Here is an 18,955-nt window from a genome sequence, read left to right as displayed (position 1 = left end):
ACAATTGACATCTGTACTCTATTTGTATAAATAAGATAGGTTAAAATTTGTTCTGTACCCACTTCCATTATAATGCCAATAACAAGTTATTACACTGATTTATTAGCTGGAACTCTTGGTTGCAAAGAAAAAAAAATCAAGGCTAAAACCACAAAAAAGGAAATGTAGGGGGCCTCAAGCACTGGGGTGTTGGAATGCGGCTGGAGGGTCTGGAACCAACAACTGGTGGGAAGCAAGGCTCTCCAGGATTCATTCAGTCATCTAATTATTCTTTCTCTCTCCCTCCTCCATCCTTGTTTCTCACTGTCTGCTGCACTCTACTCTGCACACTGATTATTTCTATATTTCTACTTCTCGGCCAACATGACAAGCAGAAGTGGCTGCTCCATAATCTTCAGTTTTGAGTCTGTCATTCACCAGGCTTGCCCAGGCTAAATTAAAACTCTTAGTTAAAGGTTCAAATTCCTGGGAGAGACAATGTTGCCTGGTTGTGCAGGGGCCATTATCCATTCAGGGCTACGTCACATAATACAATTGTGCTGCAGGCTCCTGGGCATAGAAGGGGAAAGAGTGCTGCTGGGGAGGGCCTAAGGGATTCTTGGTGAAATGGAGAGCCACTCTAGAGGGTGGCGGCTACAACATATTTACACACACACTTTCCTGCTCTGCTAGACTTGTTTTGTTCTTCTCTATCCTCAATATCAAGCCCAATCCATAGTAGGTAGTCAATGCATGCTAAGCTTCATGAGTGGAAGTTTTTACAGTCACATTTCTTAAACAGCAAAAGCACCTAGAGCTCTGGCGCACTTTGAGAATCTTGTGATAATTAGCACACTAAATGGTGTTATCTCTTTTAAGTCCATCTTCATAATTTGAAATGTAACCCAAAGGCACATGTTGATGTCTGAAAACAAACTTCTCTAATGTAATTATGCCTCTTTAAAGAAATATCACAAAATGCATTTTAAGTGGTAATGGAATGGGGAAAAAGTACATAATGATCAGGGAAAGTATGCAAACACAGTATTTAGATATATAGATATGTCTTTGGCTTACAATTTAATAATGCTAATGTATGTCTTAGTGTCTGCGGACTAGAGATGCAGTAGGGCTCTATGAAAAGTCTATTCATTTGAAGTAATAAAGATTTGGGGGTAAATTATTGGGAGATAATTGAAGGACAGAGGAAAATATGCAGTGAAAATCTAGCAATCAGAGCTAGACATTCTCAAAGGTAATCAGAATTTTGTACCAATCTCATTTTATTCAAAGTATCCCATATTTTTTGAGTTGGAAGGGATTTAGGGAAACATGTATTTCATCCCCTCTTGGTAACAACCAGTGACTTGGCCAAAGTCACATCGATGTCTTGGAGGGTTAAGGGACCAAAATGCCTAAGTGGAGGCACACATGTCCTAGAAGCATTGGCTCATTCTTTCCCCCATGGCTTGCCATTTATTCCTTTAAAGGGGGAAATTCTCAGCTTGGAGTGATTTAATCTTATGCAACAAATGCTGTGGCTCCTGGGACTTATGTAGTCTTGGCAGGCAGCAGAATGCCCCAGAACTTATCTCTGCAGGCTTACCCATAATACTGATGTCTTTGTTTTGTCACCGTCTATTTTTCCTGCCCATTTTCCAGGAAGGCCCTAAGCTGTAGCACCTGACACACACTGCCAATGTCTAGCTTCATGCACCTTCCAGCTACCTTCTTCAACTCAGTTACATAAATATCTTTCTGCCTAGGTCTATTTTCCAGGCCAATGGTTCCCAGCCATGGTGGTATCACAGCACACTGGGGTGTTGCAATGAGCTGGGGTGTAAGCCATTTGTTACTAACAACAGAGTTCCAAAGTCTACTAATGACTTACTTTGTAATACATAAAGAGAATTCAAGTTAATCCCCATAATTTGCCACACTCAGTTGCACTGAACATACTTTCTTAGGATGGGCTGTGATTCTTAGGGTCGGCTCTAAGCATCTTTATTTTCAAGGAAGCAATTTTTAGTTTTAAGGGAAAAAAACTCATGTTGTTATCTTTTATGAATTGTCCATCTCACAAGACAGTGTAGTGTCAAGGGTTAGGAACAGTGGTCTGAGTTCATACCCCAGCTCCACCGCTAACTAGTGATATAACCTTGAGCAAGTTTCCTCAGCCTCTCTGAGTTCTTTCTCCTACAAATTGAGGATAATGAAAGGATGCATCTTGTAGGCGCCTGTGAGAATTAAACAAGGTAGTATATGTGATATCCTTAGACAGTCCCTAGAACTTGGTAAAGGCTAGTTTTGTAGGGCTCTTTTTATTTGCTATTGTAAGGCTTTTCCCTTTTCTGGGGGTTTTCCTTGATGGTGTATCAGTCTTCTTATTTTGGGGCATAAAGAACAAATGTATCATTAATGCTTTGTATCATGCCCATACACAAATCTATAGGCTGGCTAAGCCTGGATTTCTTTTGTTTTCTTGACTCTTAAAATTCCATGGGCCTGTTTCTTGGCTGACTCCAGACATGTATCTTGTGCTTGAGTAACTCCAGGAAAAAAGGGTATTTGAGAAAATTTTCTCCAAGATATTTCATGACTCTTCATCAGCTCTCAGTCTTGCACCTTGATTCACTTCTCCCTTCCTCCATCCATCATCATCACGCTCTTTCTGTTTCTCTTCCAGGGAGAGGGGAGATAGGGTGAGTCCTGCTCTGGTTGCCTGCACTGCAGCCAAGCTGGGGCCAAGCAGAGGAGACAAGCGGGGGTCTGGGAGGCAAACCTCTGGCATCCCAGGTTAAACTTTCAAATCATTTTCTAGCCATTACTGTATATCTACTGTGCCCTGTGGGATAAATTAGCATTCATGAGCTAACCTAATTGTTGTAGAGTCTACAAAAGAGGAGCTCAAATAGAGATCAGTGCCAGGAACGAAGTCCCACCTTTGATGTGTGAAACGCACTTCCACATTTTGACTTGTGATCAGAGAGACATTCTGCATTACTTGTTACCTCATTATCTTTTCCTTTTACTGTACAGACCCTGGGTAAAGATAAATTTACTTTTAGATAGATATGTTAAAAATCTATCATATCATAAGGAATGAGCAAAGAGGTCATTTCTCTTTTCCCTAAAGCTGTGGGTCTCGGGCTCCCCGCTTGGCAGAATCACCTGAGAAACTTCTAAAAGGTACAGATGCCATCCTTTTCTGATTGCATTCGCCTGGAGTGACATCTGGGCACCAGCATTTCTCAGAGCCTCCCAGGTAATTGTTATGTTGCCAGAGCTGCAGGGATGAGAGGCAGCAGCCTATGGGCATCCACTGAGCAGTGTCATTACTCCTTTTCCCCCCAATTTCAGGTTCCAAAAAAAGGGTTAGATGACACCAGCTCTGAAATAGTCTAACTCCACAGATCCCAAAATAATATATCTGTGTAACCTCTTAATAAAGTTTTATAAATAGTACATGTTCTATTGTTACCTACCTCATTCTCTTGGCAACATTTTTAAGACTTGTTTCCAAGATTCATCTTAAACTACTAAAACAGAATTATGATGGACATTCAATAGCTATTCCTCCAAAATATGATTCTAAAAAAAGGGGGGGTGCTGGGCACAGTGGCTCACGCCTGTAATCCCAGCACTTTGGGAGGCCGAGTTGGGCAGATCATGAGGTCAGGAGTTCAAGACCGGCCTGGCCAAGATAGTGAAACCCCGTTTCTACTAAAAACACAAAAAAAGTTAAACAGGCATGGTGCTGGGCGCCTGTAATCCCAACTACTCAGGAGGCTGAGGCAGGAGAATCGCTTGAACCTGGGAGGCAGAGGTTGCAGTGAGCCGAGATCACACCACTGCACTCCAGCCAGGGCAACAGAGTGAGACTCTGTCTCAAAAAAAAAAAAAAAAAAAAAAGCAAAAAAAAAAGGATGAAGGATAAACTGTGGAAATATGAGTCTATTTTTTCCCACGATTTCTTAAAATTTTGTTTACTTTTTCTGAATGTGTCCTTCACAAATGTATAGATTATTAAATATTCCTAATACAGGAATATGAGAAAATATTTGTCCTCAAAAAATGGAAAACAGGAGCAAAAAGTTAAAAAAAAACTGAAAAACCTTTGCCAGGTGCAGTGGCTCATGCCTATAATCTCAGTACTCTGGGAGGCTGAGGCAGGAGGATTTCTTGAACCCAGGATTTTGAGGCCACACTGGGCAACATAGTGAGACTCCATATCTATAAAAACACACATACAAAACAAAAAAAAACCCCTTAATTTAGTGAGAAGTGTGACCTCCAAACACTCAGAACTGATTCCTTTGGAGTAATGACCCTTAAACCACCTTTCAGGCCAGCATTTTGCAAGGTGTGGTCAAGATCCATGTGCATCATAGTCCTCTGGCTAGAAATGCAGACAAAGACCTCACCTGAAACTCATTCTCTAGGGACAGGAGCTGATAAAGCGCATCTTAAGCAAGCTTCCTAGATATTTTGCTTGCTTTTATTTTTTATAGCAGCATTGCCATCTTTAAAATAAAATTGTGCCTGGAATCCCAGTGAAGGGATGATGCAGGCTTGGGGTTCAGCAGTGGCCTGTTCTGGGGCTCCAGAGAAGTTTCCCTGAGGCATCATACCCAGCCACATGAGGGACTTCAAACATCAGTGTCACCTCTGCCTCCAGCTTCCAATGAGCTGCCCATCCCTTAGCTTTCCTCCTCTCCCTCCATCATGTCTTCATTCCCTGGGCTGCCTTTGTTAAGGTCCTTGGTCCCCTGGTCTCACTATACTCTTTCTCCTTTAATCGTCTTATTTGTTCCATGGTTTCTGGATTACATGCATTTGTCCAAAATAGTCACAGCAGAAAAGAAACTCAGAATACTTAAGGTTGGAGTGAGACAAATTAATTTTTTTGAACGTTTGCGTTTAACACACTGAACAGTGGAAGTTTAGCATCCCATCATTTCATTGTTTACCCACTTTGGCTGGAGTGGGCTTCAAAGATAGCCAAGCATTCTCTGGCTGTCCTGGATTGCTATGGAGGGCCAAATCTTGTATTACATGGTTGTCTGCCTTATGTAAAGTAACTAACATCAGATTCTCCATGCAAGTCTAATTCTCATGAAGAAAATAATATTGCAGATTAGAACTTTGAAGCTGACATTGAAGGAACTGTGTGTCGGTTCTTACAGTCCTAGTTGTGTTTTTTTTTCATGAGAGATGAGGAAAGGAGAACAAACACCAAGTCTGCGTGTGAACTGCAGTGCTATGATAAGCATAGATTGGGCAGTTCCAACTAGCTCTCAAGGCTGTTTAAGATCCAAGTGTGACTAAATGCTGATTCACACAAAGCAATACACATCATTTGAAACAATCACTGGGGGGTATTATTGTGGCATCTCTTTGGGGGAATCCAGAGGCCCAACTTAACCCTCACTAATTTCCACACATTGAACAACTGAGTATTGAGAGAGGCTCAGGATGAGGAAAAGCACTGGCCGTAAAATATCATTAACATCATTACCCAGCCCCACAACCTCAGTCACCCCCAACCAGAGGTGGAAACCCTCAAAACATGGGTGGAAGTCCATGGACCAACCATGGAATTTTGGGCTGTGCATTTAGCTGATGCCACTTCTTCCTCTGTGTGCTTAGCTGATGCCATTTCCTCTTTTGTCCATTGCATCCATAAAAGAAGCCATTTTGGGTAGGCCAGAAAGTATGGGACTAAGGTCTTTTTTTTTTTTTTTTTTTATCTTCTATCCTCCAATTCTCTCATTAACTCAGGGCCAATGGCAACTGGGAATCACTTGTTTTGATTCCTCCTGAGACTGCACAGAACACACATGGCATATTCCTCCCAAAGCTGCTAGAAACCTAGTATGGTGTACACTGCTCTGCAAGCAAGACGCCAATGCTAGAGCACAATTTCACTGCACTTTATACTTCAGCTCTTGCCAGAGCAGCCTTGACTCCTTCAGACACGATGTTCATAGTCCAGGTGCAAAAATCAGGTGCTGGAATTCATGTCAGTTAGTTTTCTTTTAAAAGCAAAAGACTCCTTACCAGCGACTCCTCCCTAATCAGTTGCCTGCTACAAACTGGATACTGTAACAACAGGGAGCTTCTTGGCTGGCAAAAGTAAAAGTAGGGAGTTCACCCACTCCAGCATTGCTGAGCAGAGTGTGCTTCAGGTCATCTTGCCAAGGCAATGAAATGTTTCCAGCTATTTCCTTAAGGTTCATTTCCTAAGAACAAACCATGATTCATGGCACTAGGGGGACAGGGGGTGAATTGAATTAATGCCTGATTGGTAAGTAAAACAACTAAATCTCTTAGTTTTAAAATATATCTGCAAGATTACTCTAAAGTAACTATAGTTTAGAAATGTACAGTGAATACTTTGAAGGTCTAGACTTACACCAATCTGTTTCCTAATCATTAGGAATCTGTATTAGAGTTCTGTCAGTCAAGATTTGATTCACTTATTTATTCAACAAATGTACTATGCATGTAGTGTGTGCAGCTACTGCCCTAGGCACTGGGGATGCAGTATTGCCTTCAAGGAATTTACATCTAATCTATTACTTAATATATTCAAAATGGGAGAATCTTTGCTTGAACCTATTAATAGTAATGAGGTCAAGTACAATCATACATATTTTCCAAAGAGTTAACCTTTCAGCTGGTCTCATATTTGTCCTGTCATGCTCTAAACATTGTATTACAGGCGTGCCATACCTCATCCTTCCTGTTAAAGCAGCAGCCTCCCAGCCCCTAGGATTTCTTCCCGTCCACATTCTTGCTGTCATCTCAGCCATCCACACCGCCCACGTCACAAATTTACTCCCTCATAACATATCTACTTGCACAATGTTCCTCAAATCCTGTTTAAAATCCATTAGTGTTTTGCTCAAGAACCTTCACTAGTTTTTTATTTCTAAATAAAACATTTGCCCTTCTTTAAGGCCCTAAATCTCGAGTCATTTAACGTAATTAAACTTGTTTTCTGTGATTTAATTAATTCATTTAATCACATAATCAATCATTAACCAACAAAGATTTAATAGGCACCTATGCTGTATCTGGTGGCCCTGAGCCACCAAAGGTATTGGTAGCAGATGCTGTGGTGGCCACCCAGATTCCTCCTTCAGGTCTGAAGCCCTCCTCCCCTCAGCATGACAAGGGTGTTGGTGGCTGAGGGCTCCCAACTGAGTCCCTCTTTGGCAATTGCTCTGGGCTGAAGGGAGCTGCCTTCCCGAGGTTACTCCCGCTCACTGGAAGCAGTCAGCACTGATAATAGGTTGATGTGAACGTCAAAGGTTTGGGACCCTTACTGCAACTTGCAATGAGTTTGAAGGGGCATCCTAGCTCCAGAGTTCCCTATTGGATTGGACTGAAGTTCAACTTCTCTCAGCCCAATTCCACTTTCCTCACCCCATAACAGGCTCAAGAAGCTTACAGTATAACAAAGAAATCAGACAAATAAGTGGACAAATAAAACAGTGTGGTAAGGCTCACGCCTGTAATCCCAGCACTTTGGGAGGCTGAGGTGGGTGGATCACCTGAGGTCAGGAGTTTAAGACCAGCCTGACCAACATGGTGAAACCCCGTCTCTACTAAAAATACAAAAATTAGCTGGGTGTGCTGGTGCGCGCCTGTAATCGCAGCTACTCGGAAGGCTGAGGCAAGAGAACCACTTGAACCTGGGAGACGGAGGTTGCAGTGAGCCAAGATTGCACCATCGCACTCCAATCTGGGGGACAAGAGCGAGACTTCGTCTCAAAACAAAACAAAACAAAAACAGTGTGGTAAGACATATGACAGGGGAAGGTCTAGATTACAGGAAGAGAAGAGAGTTCCTTCAGGATCTGAGTTCTAAGTGAGATGTGAAGACTGAGCCAGAGTCATCCAGGAGAACTGGCAGGGCCTGGGCAGGACAGAAGGGTGGCCATCCAAGATAACAATATGTGGGCATGTCCAGGGAAGAGAGGGCATCGGGCACTGAGGAATGGTGAGAGGCACTGGGAAATGGTGAAGAGCACTAGGGAATGGTGAGGGACACTGGGGAATGGTGAGAGGCACTGGGAAATGGTGAGGAGCACTGGGAAATGGTGAGGAGCACTGGGAAATGGTGAGGGGCACTGGGAAATGGTGAAGGGCACTGGGGAATGGTGAGAGGCAAGGCTGGAGAAGAAGGGGCAGGAAGACGGTGTGTGACATAGATCCTGAAGGCCTAGTTAGCCATGTCGACAGAGTTGGAAGTGTTGAATGGTTTTCAAAACAAGGAGTGACAGGATTCGATTTGCATATTGGAAACAGCTCTCTGGAAGATTGATGGGCAACAAGAGAAGATGCAAAGAGGCCAGTTAGAGCTGCTGCTGAAGACCATGGGAAAAACGACTGTGGATCATGGCATTGAGGGTGGAAAGCAATGAATTGATTTGAGGACCATTAATGAGACAGAATCAGCAGGATGACTGCCTGGATAAAGGAATAGGGGGAATGGTAGTGCCACTTGCTGGAGTAAGGAGACTGAAGGAAAAGCAGGCTTGGGGTTTCAGGTGACTAAAAGACACCCCATCACAAGGAGGAGCCCCTCTTCTGGACACAGCCAACCTCTCTTCCAGGGGATGGTGCTCCCTCTACTAACTAGCTGCTTGGTCATCTCTCCATTCTTCTGGCTGCCTTTCTACAGTCTTAAGCATGCCCAAATCACATGGCTGTTATCTTCATTAGAACTCTCCACTAAACCAGCATCTCCCCAAGGCAACCACTAGATCTCTCTCCTTCCTTCGTGCATAGACATCCTTGGCAGAGTCCCTTATACCTGCTATCTCTGCTTCCTCAGAGGTTTCTAGGAGTCTTTGTGCTTTCCTCAGAAGGATTTTCCAGTCACACTCAAGTTCACAGAAGTCTGGCATCTTCATCTAATACTGCACAGAACTGCTCTCACCAAGATGGTTAAAGACCTCCATGTTTCTGGTTCACAGTACACGCCAGTCATTATCATGTCAGCTGACCACTTCCTTCTGTTGGTTTCTCTGACCCACATGCTCCTGGGTTTTGTGATCTCTCTGGCTGCTCTTTTCCAGTCTCCCTTACAGATATCTCTTGTTCACAAACATTGATGTCCTCTAGAGTTCAAAAACTAGGCTCTTTTTACCTCACACACATTCCCTGGGCGATCTCATTATTGTCTTTTTGTTGAAGATTTCCAAACCTGTGTCTACAGGCCAGCTCTCCTCAGTCTCAGACCCATACGCCCACCTGCCTGTTCAGTGCTTACACTGGGGTAAGAAGCAGACTCTTTGGTGAGTCTGAGGGTATGTGGCAGCTCCTTCTGATGGTGCCCAGTTTCTCCATTGAGTAGGAGGCAAGGCCATGTTTAGGGGTGTGGGAGTTGGTGACAGGGTAGCAGGTTTAAGAGACTAGTGGACATTTGCTGTATCTTCTTGGGAGTTTGGAATTAGGAGAATGTAGAAGCCAGTATGTGGGATCCAGTTGCTAATGGAAACTATGAATCCATAGGGTTCCTGCCTTCTAAGTTGTGGGATTTCTCCAGCACTCCAGTAAATAGCATGGGTATGGATCCAAAGTTGGATAGTAACATTCTGTCACGTGAATGAGACAGAAGGACCAAGCAAGGAAAGATCCTGGCAGAGGGAGTTGCAGTGACAGGCCCTGGGATGAAGACAGAATACCAAACAGACTTGGAGGCAGTAGAGGATTGGATGTTTGAATTTTAAAATGCAGAGGCAAAGCCAGACTGGGGTGATGATATGGTGCAAGGTGAGACCATAAGTGTTGGTCAATGACATGAAGTGGGAGTGCAGGTCCCTGGAGATGAGGATGTCAAGGGGCTGACAGGCTCAGTGTTGAAGTCATTCCTAGCACTGGTAGGAGCTGGAAGGACTTGGGCCAATGCTGGTGAGGTCAAGGGGGAGCTGACGGGCAGTCTGCACAAGACACTAGTGACAAAGAGCGGAGATAAAAAGGAGTTCAGAGGAGTTTTCCAGGAGGGAGAAAGAAGGCTTGGGGAGGGAGGGAGTGGAGCTGTGGGACAATGAACCTGTCACAGGAGAAGGGTCCTCTGGGAAGGGGTGGAAGCTACAGAGAAGAGCTGAGTGTATCAGGAACAGATCGCAGACCCCAGGAAGCATAAGGCAAGGTTGAGTAGAGGGAACAGCTTAGGAGTGAGAAGATACATTGTGTGAAACATCCAGGTTCCCACCCTAGATAATGGAGGTAGGAGATCGACCATACGATGTCCAACTGAATTGGTCCCAAATCTTCCTGTGTCTGGGGGCAGGTGAGAGGAAGGTTCAGGCCTCTGAAAAAAAGTCAACAGAAGCAAGCTGGAGGAAAGCAAGTTCTGGCCCAAAGAGGAGGCCAGAGGTAGAATTTTTGCCTCCCAGTATTCCTAAAGCCACCTTCATAGTAGGGGGAACTAAGTACCCTTGGGGGAGAAGCCTGCTCTGGCCCAATTAGATTTGGGGAACTCTGAAAGCCAGGCTTCAGATTGGGGTACTCTAGGCATTTCATGTTCCACTCATTAGTTACCTCATTCATTCACTCTTTAATCCATTCACTTATTCCTAAAACGTACATTAGTTGTTTCTTCCCTTCCTTCCTCATCTGAAGAGGCTTAAAGTGTTCATATTAGCACCGACTGTGTGCCAGGCACTGAGGAAGGGTTTTTAGAAATATATAGCTCCCTGATTATAATTCCTTTGCCATGTTCCCTTCTATTAAAACAAAATCTAGCCTTCCAGCATGGCCTAGACCAAATTTCGCCTATTCCCTGAAAACTAAATCATGTTGGCCATCATCTCTTCCCTTTGGAAATCTTTTAGTACTTATTCTCTGAATCACATATTTTGCTATATATATATATTTTTAACTTACCCTGCCTGTCCAATGAAACTGTAAGCCCTTGGGGATGGGGACTTAGTATATGAATTTTAAGTGTATGATTCGGTTAATCATGTAAATGGGAGTCTGGTATCCTCACGAGCCGTCTGGTGCCTAAGTAGCAGGCCTCTAACATTGTATGATTCTCTCAGGGGGTTACTTATCATTTTTTCAATTTCCTATAGCTATGCTTCTCTTCTCATGGGAAGCATAGACAGGGAAGCCTAGAATTTCACCTGTTTTTATGGGCAGTAGGAAGAAACATGGTTTAATAGTGCCAATAACACAACTACCTGCCTACTGGTCAGGTAATTTGGCATAAGCTCTATGTCTATATATGCAGTATAATCCAGTGGGGGCTATCCAGTCCTGGTGGGACTCCAGGTGGGTCCACATGGTCTGCAACTTTGGGAATTTACTAAATGGATTTCTCACTGTGTGATGTGAACTCCACCAAGAGACTATTTTTGTGGTACCATTACACAGTTTCTGTCTCAGACAACTAAGTCGTCCTACGGGGTGAGTGAATTCTTTTCCTTCTCTAGCTATGCAATATTGTCCAATAATGGAGGCTTTTAGGGCCTAGAAATTATCAGGGTGATTCTTTTGAGCCAGGAATTCATCAGGAACTGGGTCTGCAGGTACTAATTCTCGGCCTTCCTATGGACATTGATCTCCTATTACAGTTCCTCCACATACATAACATGAAGTGACATTGAGAGACTGGGCTACATGCTCGGCTAATTGCAAAAACAAATTTCTTGTTTTTCTTGTAATTTCTGGTAGTGGCATTTAGTTCATCATAGAAAGTTTGAAACACTGGCTCAACTTATTACTCCAGGCTGTAGAATCCTGGAAAACAGCTACCATGCAGCCCACACCTGGCCAACTGGAGGACCACCTTAGTGGAAAGGGGACAATTTGGGCCTCTGGCCCTGCCATGTGCACAAGCATAACAACTGCTTTTGTTTAACGTGCAGATGGAATATTTGATCCATTTTAACCAGGCATTTGCATCTTGGTATCCTGTCTTAATTGCTAAAGTTTGTTTTAAGCCTTTAACTTCTATCATCCTCTACTAAAATGAATGTATGGGTTTAGGAAATTACAAAACCAGCTGGGGCAGTCCATCCTTGCTCTTTAGTGGTCCACAGAACGTTGGACCAACTACGGCATGAAAGCTCTACGTCGGGGGGCAAGACTCCTTGTTGGCACTGGGGTCTTTATCGAAATCTCCCTGGATTAAATGGTCCTAGTTTACTAATGCCCAGTCTGAGGAGAGTCAGGAGGGACAGAAGTGCTTTTCTGAAGTAGAGAGCTGTCTTTGACTTGGCAAGTCCTCACAGACCACGCTTCCACTCAAATGGAGTAGGCAAGTTCCCAAGACCAATCCTGTCAAGCTATTCAAACCAAGTCAAAACCAAAACCAAAGTACCGATAAAGGCATGCCGTGGGTGATCAGGCCACACTTCCACTCAAATGGAGTGGGCAAGTTCCTAAGACCGGTCCTGTCAAGCAATTCAAACCAAGTCAAAAACCAAAACCAAAACCAAAACCAAAACCAAAGTGCCGATAAAGGCACGCCATGGGTGATCAGGCTATGCTTCCACTCAGAGTGGACAAGTTCCCAAGACCAGTTCCCAAGGCAAGCATTAAATGCAATAGTTTGAGGCGAAATCTACTTGGTTATGTTAATAACTAGATGGTCAGCAATAGAACGAGGAAAGAAGAAAGAGCAATAGAATAGATGAAAAGAGTTAAATTTTTCTTAGCTTTAGTTTGGTAGGGTTTTCCCCTGGGACTATGGCCTATGACTCTGGAGGGGGTAGCGCTTTCTTGACTCGGGTGTGACGAATCCATCCTTTTTTTTTTTTTTTTTTTTTTGCTGTACGAACAGCAGTCTTGGTGGTTAGCAGCACAAGGTAGGGTCCTTCCTAGGCTGGCTCCAGTTTTTCTTCTTTCCACCCTTTGATGATAACGTGATCTTCAGGCTGGTGCTGGTTTACCAGAAATTCTAGGGGTGGTACCTGTGCTAAAAGACTTTCAGTTTTTTTTTTTTTTTGCGAGAAAGGAAAGTGGAAGATAAACCAAGTATATAATTTTTAAGAAATTGACCTTTTGTTTTAAATATGGGGACCTTGGCAGTGGACTTTATAGTCCTCAGTGCTTTTTCACTGAGAAATTTCCTTTAGAACCTATTTTTATTAGTTTTCAAACCAAAGAAAGCCAAATACCATTTTACATTTAACAATGCTTCTCACATGATTTTTATACCAGATAAGCTAAGTTTTATCTTTATATTAGTGTGTTATGAATGTTAAACCTAATTTTAATAAAACCTTGTAGACATATTTACTTAATTTTTTAATGTTTGACTATTAGGTAAGATTTTATAGACTCTTTAACCTTCTATAATTTTTGCTAAAGAGCAGGTTGGTGCTTTAAGAAAAACCTGTTATGCTTTTAATTTACTGTCTAGTTCACAGAAAAACTGGATGATACTTCTTTAACTTTAGCTAATATGTTTACAAACAGCATTTTCTTTACAATTAACGTTTTAAAACTTGCTTAAACCTTCAAAACAATAATTTTTTAAAACTTTTTAATGTAGGTAAAAATGTACATTCTTAGGCCTCCTTATAATCCTTTTACCAAAGGTATATTTTACTTTTCTTATACACCTTGCACATAAACTGTTTTCTTTTTTTTTTTTTCAATGGTTTTACATTCAGGAGGCCTAGTTACTTTTAAATTATACAATATTTTTTGCATAAATTTTTTATAACTTTTTTTCATGACTTTCGCAGACAATTCTTCGACATGCCTCAACTTTCTGACTTATTACAAACATTTCTTTCTTTAAACAACCAGTTAATTTATTTCAGGACAAGAATTTACCATATAATACTTTTTTTATATAAATTCTGCCCCCGCTTTTTTTTCCTTTTTTTTTCCTTAGGATACTTCTGAACTGGTGAGGTGTGATCACAATGAGGTTTCCCCTAAAAGTTATTTTTTTTTTACCTTTTTTTTTGTTTGTTAGCAAAGCAGTTGCCGCTACAGATTGGATGCATTTGGGCCATCCACGGGTTACTGGGTCAAGGATTTTTGATAGGATGGCCTCAGTGCTTTTGGGATATGCCCTTGTTTACACTGACAACAAAGTGGTATTGGAGTGTTATAGGGTTACGGAGAATACCTTCAATTATCAATTATAGGTTTTAAATTTACCTTGGCTTTTAAAGGATTAGGGTACACTTTTTTTTTCTCAACTACTTGTGTATCTCTCTCTTTGACTTTTCCTTTTGCCTCTGTCTCTTCTCTCTCTCTGCCTCTCTCTTTCTCTCTCTCCTTAAATCCCTCTTTGTCTGTCTCTTCCTCTCTCCCTTTGCCTCTTTTCCTCTCTGTTTCCTTTCTCTCTCTCTGCTGTTCTTTCCCTGCCTCTGCCAGCCCCTTATGCTGCTGTTCTCTCAACCACTGTGTGTTGGGGGCGGGGGTCTAAAACCAGCTGTAACCAAGTGTCTGTGTACGGGAACTGGTCTAGGTTCCCTGGCTTACAGGTTACCCTGTGCCATACCTTTGAAACAAGGGACTTGTCCAGGCTTCCTTCTAATGGCCAACCTACCTCTAACGCTGGCCAGCCTAATTAACACAAAGTTTTAATTTTTCCTAGTGTCATAGTACTCCATAGTCTCCTTTACATTTTGTTTTGAAAATTTTCAACATAGTTCCTGGTAGGGTGGGCTTATTTGTGCCTGACCTATGCTTCTTCGAGACAAAACACCACACTCACGCCACACGCACACCAGAAAACAAAGAACAGGTAAAAAGGGCACACACACACTTTTGCAGTTTGCACCAAACAAAATCAAAACCAAAATCAGAGTATCCAGAAATCCAAGCCAGGTCAAAACCAAAACCAAAGTATCAAGCAATCCAAGTCAAGTCAAAAACAAAAACCAAAGCGCGGGTACAGGCAAACCGTGGGTGATCAGGCGACGCGTCCACTCAAATGGAATAGGCAAGTTCCCAAGACCAATCCTGTCAAGCTATTCAAACCAAGTCAAAACCAAAACCAAAGTGTCGATAAAGGCATGCTGTGGGTGATCAGGCCACACTTCCACTCAAATGGAGTGGGCAAGTTCCCAAGACCAGTCCTGTCAAGCAATTCAAACCAAGTCAAAACCAAAACCAAAACCAAAGTGCCGATAAAGGCACACCATGGGTGATCAGGCCACGCTTCCACTCAAACGGAATGCGCAAGTTTCAAAGATTAGTCTTACCAAGTTTTAGATGTCCAGACTCCAAGTGCCCATTCCTTCCCGGTGTTCAGCCACTGCGTTGATTCTCCACGGGGGCCTGCCACACACTGCTGTGGTGAGGTGTCCCACCGGGGCAAATGCCTACCCGGGAGCGCTCTCGGGATCCGTGTTGCTTGGGCTGGTCAGAGTCCCCCGCAGGGATGTTCCACAGGACAGGCTTAAGCTGCCTAAGGAGCTGCCTCCACCATCCACCAATCACCTCGCTTCCCAGTCAGGGAACCAAGAAATGTAGCAGGACGAGCCACAGACAAAACTCCTCAGACACCGAGTTAAAGAAAGAAGGGGTTTATCCGGCCAGGGGCATTGGCAAGACTCCTGTTTCAAGAGCCGAGCTCCCCGAGTGAGCAATTCCTGTCCCTTTTAAGGGCTCACAACTCTAACGGAGTGCGTGTGAGAGGGTCGTGATCGATTGAGCAAGCAGGGGGTACTTGACTGGGGGGCTGCATTCACCCGTAATTAGATCGGAACAAAACAGGATAGGGATTTTCACAGTGCTTTTCTATACAATGTCTGTAATCTGTAGATAACATAACCAATTACGTCAGGGGTCGATCTTTAACTACCAGGCCCAGGGTGTGGTGCCTGGCTGTCTGCTTGTGGATTTCATTTCTGCCTTTTAGTTTTTACTTTTTCTTTCTTTGGAGGCAGAAACTGGGCATAAGACAATATGAGGGGTGGTCTCCTCCCTTAAGAAGAGCGTCCCCGGGAGAAACAAGCTTGACCACTATGCTATCACAGAGTTTCCTCTGACCACTGAGTCTGCCATGAAGAAGACAGAAGACAACAACACACTTGTGTTCACTGTGGATGTTAAAGCCATCAAGCACCAGATCAAACAGGCTGTGAAGAAGCTCTATGACACTGATGTGGCCAAAGTCCATGCCCTGATTAGGCCTGATGCAGGAAGAAGGCATAAGCTCCACTGGCTCCTGATTACAATGCTTTGGATATTGCCAACAAAATTGGGATCAAGTTTGTTGCTGACCCAACAAAACTGGCATATTTCCAACAAAATTGGGGTCATCTAAACTGAGTCCAGCTGGCTAATTACAAATACATGTATCTTTTCACCAGGTTCGTGCCTCTTTGTCAACTTCTGGTTGGGCCGGGAAGGCCATTCAAGGTACTGAGGTTGTAATAGGGCCTGGGCAAGACTCCTGTTCTACTTATCCTTTTGGAACACTCACTCTGCCACTCCACCATACTTGATCACTCCAGAGATCTTTATGACCAGAGCTAGTTGTCCTAAGAAAACCAGAATTTGTCTCCATGGTAGAGGTAAGAAAACAAGAAGCTGCCAGGTGGCGGTGGCTCACGCCTATCACTTTGGGAGGCCCAGGCGGGCAAATCACTTGAGGCCAGGAGTTCGAGATCAGCCTGGCCAACATGGTGAAACCCCATCTCCACTAAAAAGACAAAAATTAGCCGGGCGTGGTGGTGGGCACCTGTAGTCCCAGCTACTCAGGAGGCTGAGGCAGGAGAATCTGGGAGGCAGAGGTTGCAGCAAGCCGAGATCTGGCCACTGCACTTCAGCCTGGGTGACAGAACGAGACTACGTCTCAAAAAAAAAGAAAAGAAGAGGCTTTACAAGAACCCCTTCTTTTATCCCTGGAAGAGGCTGTGTGTGAAACCAATGCCCACAGTTTGAAGGGCATTAGCATTCATCTCAGGGGAGTGTGGGTTGGCTGGCTTTCAGGTAGCACTTTGACCTCACACACCCATCTACTATGTCCAACTGGTCTGTCTGCTTCCCTCAGCCTTAACCAATAAAGGATAAGGACTTAAAAAAAGAGTGGGAGTGAGGGGAACAAAGGGCATCTTTTTTTTTTTTTTTGAGACAGAGTCTTGCTCTGTCTACCAGGCTGGAGTGCAGTGGTGCCATCTTTGCTCACTGCAACCTCCATCTCTGGGGTTCAGGCAGTTCTACTGCCTCAGCCTCCCTAGTAGCTGGGATTACAGGTGCGCTCCACTATGCCTAGCTAGTTTTTGTATTTTTACTTGAGACAGGGTTTTGCCATGTTGGCCAGGCTGGTCTCGAACTCCTGACCTCAGGTGATCCTCCTGCCTTGGCCTCCCAAAGTGCTAGGATTACAGGCGTGAGCCACCGCTCCCAGCTTTTTTTTTTTTTTTTTTTTTGGGGAAATGGGGTCTTCTCTGTTCCCAGGCTGGAGTGTAGTGGCGTGATCACAGCTCACTGTGGCCTTGATCTCCCAGGCTCAATCGATCCTCCCACCTCAGCCTCTGGAGTAGCTGGGACCACAAGGGCGGGCCATCAAGGCTGGCTACTTTTTTTTTTTTTAATTATTATTTGTAGAGATGAAGTCTCGCTATGTTGCCCAAGTTGGTCTCCAACTCCTGGGCTCGAAGGATTCTCCTGCCTTGCCCTCCCAAAGTGCCGGGATTACTTCTCCGTTGCTTAGTCAAGAACACTATGAAGAACTTTTGAGTAGTAACTTCAACTTACCCTTTGGGTTTGTATGTATGCTGTTACTTTTTTTTTCCTTCTGTTGCACAAAGGTATTATTCACCTTGGGCAGTTTCAGCTCCACCCAGGCGCAAGCAGCTCTTAATCACCCTTAAGTTCAGCAGCCACTCTAAGCTAGCCTGAGGAGATAAAGTCCACACTTGACATACAGTTCTTTACATTCCTCCAATGTCACACAGGCACATTCACTTTCAAAATGCAGAATAGTTTGGTCTGCATTTTTCTGCCAGTCTTATCTGCATTTAGAACCTGTGGTGGTGGTTTCTTTTTTGCCAAGATAACCCCAGGGACAAGCTTTTTTTTTTTTTGACCCTGGCACACCCCAGGACTTTTATAATCTTTTTGCCCAACAACCCGTTGTTGAATTTTACTTGGACCTGCCTGTACTTTACTTCTTGAAACAACTAATTTCATTCTGCAGTTTAAAAAGCAAATCCAGTAAGAAACTCAGAATCACAATTGTATGCTCTTTCATAGTTATCCTAGCGTTAAAAAAGATGCAAATTTAGATGAGAACCGTGTGTACCAGGGGGCTGTGATATCATTTTAAAAGTAAACGATCACACAGTGAACAATGCCGTGCTCCCATTAATATTCAATACCTACTGTACAACATTTCAAATTAGAGTTTAGTTTCTTCTTTACCAGGATCCTAGCGCCATAGGCTGTAAGTATTCAAATGCTTCTCGACTGTGATTGAGTTGGCTATGACAGTCCGTCAATGGGGCTGCAGGATCCCATTTAGTTTTAGCAACTGTGGCTGGTGTCCAGGAATGCATTCATGCGATCTGAAAGTAAGCCACTGGCTTAGGACAGCGGGGGGAACCAATTTGATCTTAGGAGGGTCCCCGCAGAGTGTTTGAGTCGCGAGGCGGGCCGGGGCAGGCCGCATGCTCCCAGGCGCTTCCTTTACCAAGATGGCTTCGGCGCCCCGGCCCACAGGGGCGGCCATCTTGGTAAGCGCTGGAGAGGCAGCCTGAAGGAGGCCGCTGCTGGCCCTGCTGTCAGATTCGAAGGTCATAATAAGGGAGTGACCCGGCGACGACTCGCCCCAACGATGGCGAGGCGGCGAGCGCTGAAGCGCTGCCTGCAGCTGCTGGCGTCCTCGGCGGAGCCAGCGCGGCGGGCTCGGGTTAGGAAGAACCCGAGCGCCTGCCGCGGTCGCCCCTCCCGCTACGCGGCGGCGCTTTGCGCGGGGACTCTGTGGCCGGAAGCCGCGGAACTGAGGCGGCGCGCGCTCCCGGCCGCCCCAAGCGCCAGG

The 18,955-nt window shown here is 44.2% G+C and overlaps 1 protein-coding gene across 3 annotated transcripts in view; it reads left to right on the top strand.

Moving 5' to 3' along the window:
- Positions 1–5,129: 5,129 nt before the first annotated feature.
- The window catches only part of NAPEPLD (N-acyl phosphatidylethanolamine phospholipase D), a 63,339-nt gene continuing 49,513 nt past the window's right edge, over positions 5,130–18,955 (top strand). For 2 of the 3 annotated variants that reach the window (XM_034964687.3, XM_034964688.3), the window contains exon 1: positions 5,130–18,954. In XM_034964687.3, the coding sequence (XP_034820578.1) occupies positions 18,752–18,954 (203 nt within the window). In that variant the 5' untranslated portion in view covers positions 5,130–18,751. The remainder of the gene's footprint in view (position 18,955) is intronic. The other variant, XM_034964686.3, reaches the window with a different exon arrangement.

The sequence above is a fragment of the Pan paniscus genome, chromosome 6, assembly GCF_029289425.2.
Source record: "Pan paniscus chromosome 6, NHGRI_mPanPan1-v2.0_pri, whole genome shotgun sequence".
Lineage (NCBI taxonomy): Eukaryota > Metazoa > Chordata > Mammalia > Primates > Hominidae > Pan > Pan paniscus.
The sequence above is the reverse complement of the archived record's forward strand: the minus strand, read 5'-3'. Positions and strand labels throughout refer to the sequence as shown.